This window comes from Pteropus alecto, unplaced genomic scaffold, assembly GCF_000325575.1.
Source record: "Pteropus alecto unplaced genomic scaffold, ASM32557v1 scaffold110, whole genome shotgun sequence".
Lineage (NCBI taxonomy): Eukaryota > Metazoa > Chordata > Mammalia > Chiroptera > Pteropodidae > Pteropus > Pteropus alecto.
In genome coordinates, this window is record NW_006431920.1 from 4463254 (window position 1) to 4476089 (window position 12836).

At 41.3% G+C, this 12836-nt stretch overlaps 1 protein-coding gene and 1 non-coding gene across 5 annotated transcripts in view; one reads left to right on the forward strand and one right to left on the reverse strand.

The window, feature by feature from the left end:
- Nucleotides 1–12836, reverse strand: part of RHBDD1 (rhomboid domain containing 1) — a 112487-nt gene that overhangs the window by 33031 nt on the left and 66620 nt on the right. For 3 of the 4 annotated variants that reach the window (XM_015585360.2, XM_015585361.2, XM_025043303.1), the window contains exon 6: nt 10668–10790. The exons of the other annotated variant lie outside the window; for it this stretch is intronic. In XM_015585360.2, coding sequence (XP_015440846.1) covers nt 10668–10790 — 123 coding nt within the window. The remainder of the gene's footprint in view (nt 1–10667; nt 10791–12836) is intronic. 4 annotated transcript variants of the gene reach the window in all.
- Nucleotides 12251–12369, forward strand: LOC112475473. The gene has a single exon (XR_003044735.1). It is a non-coding gene; the product is annotated as a 5S ribosomal RNA (ribosomal RNA).

Consider the following 12836-nt stretch of genomic DNA (forward strand, 5'->3'; position numbering starts at 1 on the left):
TATTTCACAATTTAATTCCTGCCAGGAACTTTTGCTTAAAAAAGAAAAAAGAAAAAAAAGAGCTTAGCCAATCACATATGTACAGGTGAAGACAACAGTGAGAGAAATGTTATTGTTAGTGTTGAAGTAGTAGAGTCTTTCGAAACTTAGCTAAGGCCGTTCTGTGGTGACTATACCCGCGCCTCAGTCTTTTCCGCTTTCTGAATTCGGGAAGAAGCCAAAAGAACAGAGAAGGACGGCCTTCTTTTCTGGTGTTAGTCAGAATATGACCTCACATATGTACAGGTGAAGACAACAGTGAGAGAAATGTTATTGTTAGTGTTGAAGTAGTAGAGTCTTTCGAAACTTAGCTAAGGCCGTTCTGTGGTGACTATACCCGCGCCTCAGTCTTTTCCGCTTTCTGAATTCGGGAAGAAGCCAAAAGAACAGAGAAGGACGGCCTTCTTTTCTGGTGTTAGTCAGAATATGACCCTGGGCAAGTCATTTAATTTCTCTGTGCTTCTGTTTCACCATCTACAGTAGTAAAGATAATTACGAAGGCTCCTTTCATCGGGTTCTGCGTGGGGACAGGAACCTTCCTAGCACAGGAACTACCAGCAAAGAGGCACCGTGTGCTCACTGACCTGGAAAGAATTTTACCAAAAGATTTGCAGTGGTTTCTTCTGGTGCCTGAGTGGCTGCAAGGGCATGCCTCAAACGTTATGTGATTTTTCTCTGGGGAGTGGGGTTATGAATTATTTCTCGTCTTCTTTTTGCTGATGTATATTTCCCACAGAGAATATGGATTGTTTTGAAGGGCTTCAGAATAGGTGTCCCTAAGGTGTGCCACGCTGGCATGTGAATTATTCTGAGCTGAAGACAGTCGAGACCCTGTGGGTTCATGAGAAACTTTTACTTCTGCCTTAAGGAATTTAAATTGGGGCCTTGCCCATAATTTAAGAGCTATTACCAAAAATAACTTATTAGGACCTATCGATAGGGCAGGGCGAACTTCTAATTACTGGGGGACATCTGCTCTGCTTCCTGTCCTGTGAATGGCCTCCCCCTCCCCTGACGCCCCAGGCGCCTTACCTCATCCTTAGTTCAAAAGGCCATACACACCTCGTTTTCCCTTTCTGTCTCTGCACCTCTCGTGTACGTGGGGTCTCTGACTCTCTCATCTGTGTGGGGTTCCCATACTAAGTATATAATTAAATTTGGTTATTTTTCTCCTGTTGATCTGTCTCATGTTGATTTAATTATTAGACCAGCTGAAAGAGCCTACAAAGGTAGAGAAAAATTCCACACCCCTCCATAGCTTTAGAACCAAAATGGTAGCTACTACCCAGATTCTAACAAACCACAACAGACGAGCTCAGGCACCCATCATCACCCCTCTCAGACCCTCAACACGTTCTGCTTAGGGGCACCTGGGGTTCGGATAGGATTTCCAGAAAAGGAGCCGAGTGCTGCCCATTCTCATGGCAAAACAAAAGCAGAACCCCAGAGCAACCGCAGCACACATCCATCAGGTGTTAGCACACACACATCAGAGCCCTCTCTCACACTTCATCACCTCTCTCCCGTACCTCCGAAGGCCAGGTAGACTCTGCCCTGGCTGCAAGGGAAAGCTGAGAGGCCATCTGCACTCAAGTCTGGAAGGCTCATGCAAAAGCTCTCTCAAGGTTCAACTCTGCTCTAGAAAATGTAGGTTCAATCGAGCCCCCTTCCTGGGAGGTCCTGATTCCCAGGCTACTCACATCTGGGGAACCCAACTTACTTAGCACCTGCATCCCCAGGGCAGGACACTGTCAACAGTGCTGGGGTCATATTAACAGACATACATATAGATCATGCTGAGATAGGACGTCTCTTGACTCCTCCAAGTCTGTCTCCTCATTGTGTAAAATCAGGTATGACGACCTCCGCCAGTGCCAGCATATTACAGTTTTGTTTGAAAATGGTGCTGCTTTCTCTTGTTCTCCATCCTCAACTTTAAAAATAATTTAAATAAATTAAGCACAGGATCACAGTAATACATCCCTCCCCCGAGATTTAAAGGACAGTTATGTGCTGAATACTCTCACAACGTGGCCCTGAGGGGCACCGAAAGAGACCATGATTCAGAGTAGATGAAACGTTAAGACACAGCCATAAAAAACATTCTATACAATATTGATGCGTTGTTCTTCAGTGCTTAAAGAATTAAAGAGGCTCGAATAAAAAGAAAATGAAATTTTATTCACTGAAAATATCAAGTACTGAGTCTATTAAATGGTCTAGGCCTTCCTCTCAAAAAAAAAAAGATACCGTTTTGTTTCATATTTTAGTTTAGATACATAGGAATAGAAACTTCTTCACACCTTCAATTGTGTGATCAATACAAATTTATATCCATTGCAAGTTTAATGCACTATTTGATAGCTCTCTTCCAAATTAATATATTTTATAGAAATGATGAGAATTTATCAGGCCTATATTATAGTTTTCTCCAGTAAAATATTATGTTATGAAACACTGTATATACACATCCATAACTTCTGAGATTAAAAATTGTGTAGATAACGAGTATCCAAATCACTGTATCAGTGAACTTGACATTCTACAAAATTCTTACATAAGTTAGGGAATCATGGTTGCTGAAGTAGAGAATTTCACAGACGGATAAATAAAGTGATCGCTCATTTCAAAAGCTACTACCTCTCTTTCCTAAGTCCAGCATGACTGGTTAGCTGAAGTGACGAAAGGCACTTAAATCTGTCGCTCAGCAAAAAAGAATAGTATTTTCGGTCTGACAGTCAAGAGCAAGATTTATTCATGTCTGTAGGCCGCAATGTTTAACAGGAACTGTCACATCCACAGGGCTCAGACAGGGATCCGCTGAGTAACAGAATGAGTCACAACCCAGAGCGACACTATGAGTATGCAAGCTGACCGCTCTGCAACCCTTAGGAGCTGGTGGCCCAGATGGGTCTCCACAGGTCGGGGAAGGTGGAGGGGACGCGGGTGGGAGGAATTAATTCATTAGTTTTCTTTCGACTTTTATTGTTAAATCTACTCATTAGCATCTGAATAATGCCTTTCAATAATTGGTGATTGTGGGGGAGAAATTAGACACATAACTATTAATGTCAATTTTACCAATGTGTTTAAATTTCACATATCATTTTTAGTTTATTATTTTAGCAATGGCTGGGCGACGGTTAATATTTTTTCAATATGGAACTGAAACAAAACAGAAGCCTGTCCCTTTCCACGAGGGACCTAAACAGAATTCTGGGCCACTCGCTTTATTATGTGTCTGCCTGGCTGAGATAGTTACACGTCGTGTCACCGATTTGAAGAAGTATGAACTTACGTTTCTTTACATGAACAATTGCACAACCAGATACAGTCTCAAATACCAAACTTTACTCATCAAAATGAATATCTCCAACACAGAGAATAGCAAATAAGAACCAGTAATCAGAAGGAACTGCAATTGCTTTAAGACAATCTGGCAGATGGTACTTTCTTTTTTTTTTTAATCACATAGAAAGTTTTCCTGGGGGAAAACATACCAAATTATTAAAAATAAATAAATAAATAAATAAAAGAAGTGGTCGCACAGAATTTTCTGTTCGACCCTGTCCTGGCCTGCTGAGCGCCTGCAAAGCCAAGCAGGGCAGCCGTACACGATTGCATAGGTTAAAAATTGCCAACTGCATCACGCCTGCAGTACGGGGCCGCTGCATACGGTACCAGCATTTCATCCGTGGATGTATCGATTTAGATCTGCCAGAGATCGTTGTTTGAAATGATCTTTTATCCCATGCGCCCTGAGACCTAGGAGTTGAACACTCACCGATATTCCTGACACTTCTCCACATCTTCACCTTTTTCTAGCTACGTGCCTCCTGCTTAGTCCATTACCGTAGAAGCTTTAATTATAAAAATAATAATAATAGTAAAACCAACGCCTGATCAGTCAGTGACTCCCACCTCAAGCAAAGCTGATTGATACGCCAGGCCCGAAGCTCACATCCTCTCTGATTTGTGCCATGCCACGACAGATTAAAAGAACATGGACATAATTTACTCCCTTTATTCTCAAAAAAATCTTTATAATAATAAAGAAATAAGACAGATGTTGCTTTTATATACCCTGGTGTAGCTTCAATAAAAAAAAATGTACAACTTAGTTAAAATAAACTCTTTCTTTTCTATTTAAAATGTACCTCAACTGGTCCTTCTGAACATATGATGCTTACAAACGGGATTCGAAGATATTGTCAAATGATCTGCTGACAGTAAAAGAACTAGATATCATTTTAAAACCTGACTACTTCTTTCCTAGTACGGCTTCCCTGGTAATTTTACATCTAAAGACTGAGAGACAAAGCAGCAACCAGTCTCGGTCTGAAGCCAAGACCTGTGTCGTTTATCCCACCCTAGTTCCACATATGGCTACCCAGCAACCCCAACTGGAGTGGGGTGACAACTCTGCTTGATTTGCACAAGAGAGCCAAGTGTGATTGGGGCCATTTGCCTTTCAGGAGAGTCTAAGAAAAGCAGCACAAGTTACTCCACATGTCAGCAAGGGCTTCAAGCTTCAACCAGTACATGTGCTCCAGGCTGGCAGACAGAAGCTGCAAAGGACACAGCTTTGTACCCAGTCACCAGCTGAACTTGGTGGCAGGTTTGTTTTTGTTTTTTGTTTTTTTTTGTTTTTTGTTTTTTGTTTTAAGGCACAAATTATACACGGGAGGATGTGGGGGAGAGGGAGAGGAAAATGCAATGAGCTAATGTTCCTAGCTGGCATCTGCCTTTTGACTCAAAGAAAGAGATGGCCCTTTTCCAAAATTTTTCTATTATTGTGGTATCAGCTGCCTCCTGGACTCATTTTGTAAAAGCTGAGACTGCCAACGGAATGAGACAAGATTTCTGTTAATGGTGGTAATGTGCAAGCCGCCTGAAATAATAGGGATTTTGATATTTCTTCTACAAAGACTGCTTTGGTATTATTATTGCCAGCATGAGCTTTAGGACTTGTAATTATGGCCAGGTATCGTTAAGAAATACAACAACAGAAAATTCTGAGGTTAAAAAGTTGCTACCTTGATGCTTTAATTTACTCTTCTAATATATTTAACTAACGAACAGTTTGAAACTAATTGGTTCTGGATGTTTCTTGCTTAACTGGCATTCTCCCAAGTGAATTTCTATTAGTTGGCCCTTGTAGATCTCAGTATTATTGGTTGACGATTGTACTAACTTTTTACTCTGAAAACTGAGAATCAAAGAGAAAGAATTAAGCATTTACCCAGCCTTTTAAAAAAGGATTATAGATTCTACCTACTTCGGGAGGGAAAGATCTCTATTTAAAAAGAAAAAAATACTTAGTAAATAAATGTACTAAGAATGATAGATTCAAGCCCCAATGAAGAATAAGAAATGCTTCCAGCTTCCGTTTAAGATGTAAAAGCCTGAAAAAACATCACTCCCCTCCTTATAATAAACATAAATGCTGGACAATCTGCAAATTAATAACTTTTCCTCAACCCAGCAGAGAGATGAGGCAGTAGGGCAACCAACTAAACAGAAGTCTAAAATGGCACAGGGACACTTGCTCTGTACTGAGGACAGACTCTGCTGGACGCTAATAAAAAAAATTTAGCCAAAACTGTTAACAAACTGCTAAAGTGTGAGCTAACAGGAGAACACAGAACACACCACAGACTATGCAACAGAATACACTGGGGGCGGCGATGCAAAGGAATTCACATACGCTCTGAGCTGTTCTCAGGACCTCAGGTGGCCCTCACAAAAGAGACAGGTGAGAGTCTGGAGAAAGTGTCCTTTGCATTCCTGGTGCGGTCCCGGGAACAGGACGGCAGCCACTGCAGGGAAGGTTTGTATGAAAGGCTGCCGAGATCCCTCTCCCCTGTCATCCCGATGGAACAAAAGCCTTAAATGCCTGGGAGAAAGGCAAAACGAAAACAAAACAAAAACAAAACAAGCAAACAAACAAAAAATCCCCAAACTTGAGAAGGGAACGGGAACACTGAGAAGGCCACAACTCCAAACCAGGGGACACACTGATGGCCTGAGACTAAAGCTTACTGTTGAACCACTATGTTGTACACCTGAAACTAATAGAATATTGCATGGCACCTATGATTAAAATTTTTTTAAAACTTTAGCGTACTCTATATAAAAAGAATATAAATATTGGATGAGAAAAAAACTCAGGGCATACCCCCTCCTCGCCTCCTGCCAGCAGAATAAAATGCACTGAGCAACGAGAAACAGCAGCATACCATGGCGAAAGGGACAAGAAAATGAACAGAGAACCCACCCAAGTTCTGGTGCAAAGGACCCGAAATTGAAGTTCAAGCAGACAGTGGGAAAAACTCTCTGGCCAATCAGCCTCCACCCAAAAAACTAAGTAACGCTAGAGGAACAGGAAGCCTTTGGCGTACTATGGGTACATTAAGTATGCAACATTACAGTAATTCTGGTAATTCAAAATACAGGGTTCAATAGAATACACAGACAAATCGGTAGGGATACAGAAAATCTGAGCAACATTATCAACTGTGTTAATTTAATCCACATTTGTTGAACAAGCCGCCCAAACAGAGCAGAATTCACTATCTTTCCAGGTACACACGGCATTTTCACCAGGATGGACCATAAACTATCAGAACCAGGTAAGATGTATCTTGGGGACACAAACCTGCTTCACCTTTGAAAACCAAAATGATATAGTATGCCAACGGGCTATAGAAGAAAAAGTATATAATAATCTCAACAAATACAGAATTTTTTACAAGCACTATTTATAATAGCATATGTCTTACTCCAGAAAGAAAGAAAAAAGAAAGAAGGAAGGAAGGAAGGAAGGAAGGAAGGAAGGAAGGAAGGAAGGAAGGAAAAGAAAGAAAGAAAGAAAGAAAGAAAGAAAGAAAGAAAGAAAGAAAGAAAGAAAGGCAGGAAGGAAGGAAGGAAGGAAGGAAGGAAGATATTTAGGTGTAAATTGAAGAATATATATGGAGGATTTATATGTTCAAAAATTGAGTGGTGTGAAAATATGATTACAAACATAATACCAATTGAAAAAAAGTAAAGTACAAAACAGTCCGTGCTAAGTGGTCAGAATTTTATAAACTAAACTCAAACCAAATATTTCTCCATAGAAACAAAGGCTAAAAACTCATAAAGGCCTTTTTAAAATGTCTCCTTGGTTTCTTATTCTTAATAAGACGATCACGAAGTGTTTTTCAAGGAAAACAAAACTGAAATAAACGTAAGCCGTTTGCACAGCTACTTCCTTTGCGGTCACCAATGACCTCATCACGCAGTTCAAGAAGAATCTTCCCATCGCTTTCCTAGGAACTCGTTTCACATGCCCTTAAAATCATTCGCTGAAAACGAAAGTTCCATGGTCAAACACGTTTGGGAAGCATTAATTTCATAAACTGGTTTCTCGACTGCGGAGCTAATGAGAATCTTCAGCCTGCCTGGGTCGTTCTGGACCTTCGAGGGGTGTCATGTGCGGTGTTGCCCAGATTTACCTGAACGCAGAATTTGTGGAGGCGAGCGTGAGGACGAGAGGAAGAGGAAAGGGGAGAGAGGGGAGAGCTGTTTCGGGTGGCCCGTGAGAGCAGGTTGCAGACTCTGTATTATTTTGCTTCTGAATACGTCGATGTGCACCTCCCGAGAATAAGGGACATTCTGCTACTTACCTGCAATACCGTTATCTCGTCAAAGGAAGTTAGCTTAGGTTATTTCCCTAATAACATCTGATCTAGTTCAAATACAAAATTCTCCAAGTTTTCTCAAAAAATGTCTTTTATGGCCAGTTTTTTGAGGTTCTTACATTATATTTGGTTATTTCCCTTTACTATAAAACCACATTCTGCTTCATATATATATTTATTTCATTTTATTTTATTTTATTTTTCCCCAGGAGACTTAGTTTCATTGAATTGTAGAAATGCTACATTTCATCTGGTCATTTCTGTCTAGTGTGATTCAGCTTGTTCCCTTATTCAATGTATTTTCTGTATAACAACACTTATATTTAAAGTCTTAGAGCCAGGGTAAACAGTTTTAGCAAGAATATGTCATAGATGGTACTGTGTTTCTCATAATGCATCATGTCAGGAAATGTACACTGTCGGGTCATCCCACTAATACCGCGATTTTGATCACTGAGTTCCAGTGGTGACGGCCAAATCTCTCTGTTGCCAAGGTACATTTTTCCTTTGCTAGTAGCATGTCTTCTCTGGCCTGATATTATATCACTGTGTGACTATTCTGTTTCTCAATGACTTTCTGATGATCTTTGGTGATCTTTACAAGACTATCGTTTATTTCACTGGGTTTCTCATTAATTTTTATTTACTTCTTTTAAAATTCCTTTATAGTAAAATGTACTCTTTGTGGTGTACAGAGTTATATGAGTTTTGACAAATACAAAGCATCGTGTATCTACTACGATCTAGATACAGAACAGATTCATCACTTCAAAAAATTCCCTAGCACTGTTCTTTTGCGGTTCTAAATAAAATTTGTACAAAGTCCACCCTGAGTAGCTTTGCCTTGACCTGCCACCTGTCTCATGGTATTTCATGTCTCGCCTGAAAGTGATTAAACTCCTGTGTGAATAGGAATAGCCACGAGAATCTGTTAAAACACAGGCTCTGGGCCCCTACTGCCCGAGGTCAGGATGCCGAGGCGTGCGTCGAGTGACTACGATATCGCAGTCCACCGACAACCTGTGATGTAGTGACTAGGAGAACGGCCACGATTCTCCACCTGTCCTCCACCCACGCCCTTTGCAATGTGACTCTGCAGCTTATCCCGTGAAGCGGTGGGGTCTATTTCCCCATCCCACGGATCCAAACTGGTCCTCGTTTCTTTCAGTAGTTAAGACACAGAGGAACTGACGATGTGTCAGCATAATCCTTGCTCGTTTCCACACTCTCTTGGAGCCTGTGCACTGAGGCCAGGTGACTGAGCCTGGGCCAGCTTCCTGGGTGAGGAGTGACATGTGGTCTGATCACCATCTCCTCGGACAGCAGTCAGACATGTGAATGAGGCCATCCTAGAGCAGCCAGGCCCAGCTGACCGACCACTGCAGGCCCCTGTGCATACCAGCCAAGACCACATAAGCCTGACCCAGCTGACTCACACACTCAAGAGCAAGAAGCCATGCTTATTGTTTTAAGCCACGTGTGTCGCAGTGATTTGTTATTCTGTATTAGATGACTGATACACCACAGTTCTGATACTCTTCACGTGAGAAATGCGGATTTATTCCTTCCTGACCCCTTCCCTTTGCCACCATCATAAGGCAGGCTTCCATTTCTCGTTCATACTGCAACCATCTTCCGCCTCGTCCCCTCTCTTGCTGTCATTCCCCACCTCCATGCACAATGCTGCTGCTCAGACTGTATTCACTGAAGTCAGAAACTGAGCGGTCGTCATTTATGTGTCCCATTGTCTAGCATGATGCCTGGTACCTCCCAGGCTGCTCGGTCCTTGTTGGAGGAACGGCTGCTGCTGAATTCTTAAACCATAGCTCGATCGCATCCCCCGTGCGGGACTCCACTGGCCTTCACGCCAGATGCCGGTCCACTTTCTATGTGGCCTACTTAATTCTAGGGCTGCCGTGATCGTGCCCCAGGCTCGCTTCCCACTCTTCTCCCCCTTCTCCTCTTAAAGCTCCGTTCAAAAGTGGGGGCTGGCTGACCACGCCCCTGACTTCTGCATCTGTGCAGATGCTGACTCCTGCCTGGAAGGCCCTTCCAAACCACTGCAAACCCTACACATTTTAAAAGGACCCACTCAAACGCTGCCTCCTCTGTGAAACTCCGACAGCTCTGGTTAAGAAACACTCACCCCGTCTCACGGCCTCCAGCACTTAGCTTGAGTCTCTCTTACGCATCTGATTTTATGATTCCTTGCATGTTAGGGCATCTAGCAGGCACCCCCTACCTTTATGACTGTGACCTTTTGGAGGGCAGATTCTATCTTTTGCCTCTCTGCAGTCCCCATTGTCCCGAACACAGTGCATGAAACAATACGACCTTGATAAACGCTTTCTGAATGAATAGGTCATTTTTAGTCACTACTAACACAGTAAAACAGTAACATCCAAACTTATCAGCAAAATCCAGAACAAAGATGGTAAAATAAATGTAGTAATTTTCATATATCTGTTTGTAAAGGAATTTTGGGGAATGTCAGTTAAAAATCCAAATTCCTAGGCTCTGCCCGCAGAGATTGGTCCAGGAGGTCTGGGTGGAACCCTGAGTTTGAATTCTTATCAAGCTGTCCATGTGATTTTCAGGAAGGTTCACGGGCGACACTGATACCTAATGACATAGAGCCTTTTTTCAAGTGCCTGGGGATTCTTTTAAAGTTTCTCGACCTTAACGCCAAAGCACTGAGCGCGGCGGGCCTATAAAAAGAACTGCTTTAACGATACATACAGTCTGGCACCTCGTTAGCCCAGGTCGCTGGGGACATGGCATCACACCCCGTTCTTGGTAATCACAATCGGCACATCGTTTTTTCATCTAGTTATCCTTTTTTAAAACAAACTATGGAAAGTCTGATTTGCTACAAACAGTGCTTTTGCAGACCATCTCACCACGTGAAGTCTGTTTTAAAGTAAGTGACGGGCGCAAAATTCCCACCTTGGTCCCGGAGGCTGGCTCGGACCGCTCTCTCCAGCTGCTCCTCCTCGCTCAGTCCGGCTGTGTACGCGGCGTAGCTTCTGTGCTCCTCCTCGCGGGGATGGTCCTGAAACCCGCCGTAGCCTGCGGCCACAACGAAAAGGTTACGGAGCAGAGCCGAGGACTGTTCTTTTCATATGTCTTATTTTATAAGCCAAGGCGGTAAAATAATTCAGGTCATTATTTCTAGTATATTAATAATCTTCAGAATAAGGGGACAAGTGGAGACTTCCTCCGTGAGGGTGGGCAGTGACTGTTTCGTCACTGTTGTGTCCGCTGAGCTCAGCACCACTTCGGACATGAGTGAGTCTTTATGTGAGGAAGAGGAAGATGCTATTGATTTAGAAGAGAGTGGAACTGGAGAGGGGACTGGAATGGACTATTCACATATAAATGGATTCTTCCAGCTCAGAGCTATTTAATACTTGGAGTATACTTGGAGCTATTTAATATTTGGAGCTATCTAATATTTAATATTTGGAGCTATTTAATATTTTTTGTGAAGTCTTGACTGGGGTCGAGGGACTAGCTGAAGTGACAGTTGATAAAGGCTTCCTGTCCAGTGGCTCCATATAATGAGAGACAGACCAATGTTCAATACAGTGTTGGAATATGCAAGCCAAGGCCTCTGTGATTATAATTCTACATCAGAGATCACATCTATTGATGATCCTTTTAAGAAATCGGTTACTAGGTGAAACGAGAGAAGAGACAACCTGGTCATTAAATATAGCACCACATTCAGATACGTCATTAATAAAGGTCAATTTATACAGCAAAGTTCACTGTTGCAAGGTATTTCCATTAATCTTTCCAAGTCGGTTTGACTTGACTGCTTACATTTTCTTTAATTGCCTACTTTTATGGAATTTTTCTGCAAGGGACTTTTTTCCTATGGAAGGTTACCAATCTAATTCTGGTGTAGTGGGAGAGGGATAATACCCTGTTTAACTTTTTCCCTTCCTTCACACCTTCTGAAGATGATGTTTCAAATTTTAACTAATGTGCTTTTAGTTGATTAAAATTCCTACCCTTTACTGTGACTCTTGTATCGCATGTCACCATATCAACCAATCATTATATGTCTGAGTTTAAGTTTCTTATTGCTTTAATAAGACTATAAGAAAAAAAAATAAAAAAAAAAAACACGATCAAGCCAAAAAAGAGGAATGCCATAGAGTACAGAATCTGATAAATTGAGATTTCATGTTCAGAATTTTTCATAATCGGCCCTGATGTAGTTTTAAAATTTACCTTTGTGTTCGTTATGAATAAAATGCTTTCCTGATATACCAGGTTAAGAGGGAGACAGTTTAACTATTTCTCATAAAAATTTTCAGGCGCTCTAAAAGTCTTTATTTTCATTGAAAAATTACATGACAATAAAATACACTAATTTAGTTTCAACTGATAATCTAATGTAATGATATGTGTTTATATAAATATTTGTCATGTAAAGTATTTCTATTGGTTATGTTTTTATAGCAGCTTTATTGAGATGTAATGGACATACTATACAATTCACCAATTTAAGTGTATAACTCGTCTACGGCCATGCCACCCTGAATGTGCTCGATCTCATCTGATCTCAGAAGCTAAGCAGGGTCGGGCCTGGTTAGTACTTGGATGGGAGACCACCTAGGAATACCAGGTGCTGTAGTCATAAAAATAAATAAACAAAAAATAAAGTGTATAACTCAATGGCTTTTAGTATATTCATAGAGTTGTGTTCTCATCACCACAATAATTTCAAAATATTTTCATCACCGCCTACAAAGAAAACTGTAGGCTTTGGCTATCACCCGCTCCCCTTACCCCTCCTAGCCCTAAGTAACCACTAATCTACTTTCCGTTTCCATAGCTATGCCTATTCTGGACAATTATATAAATTGAATCACATAATATGTGGTATTTTGTGTCTGGTTTATTTCACTTAGTATAATGTTTTTGAGGTTCACCTATGTTGTAGCATGAATCAGTACTTCATTTTTTTCATGGCCAAACGCTATTCCATTATGTAAATAGACCACATTTGTTTTATTCATTCACCAATTGATGGACATCTGGGTTATTTCTACCTGTTGACTATTGTGAATAATGCTCTTGCAAATGTTTGTGTACAAGTTTTTG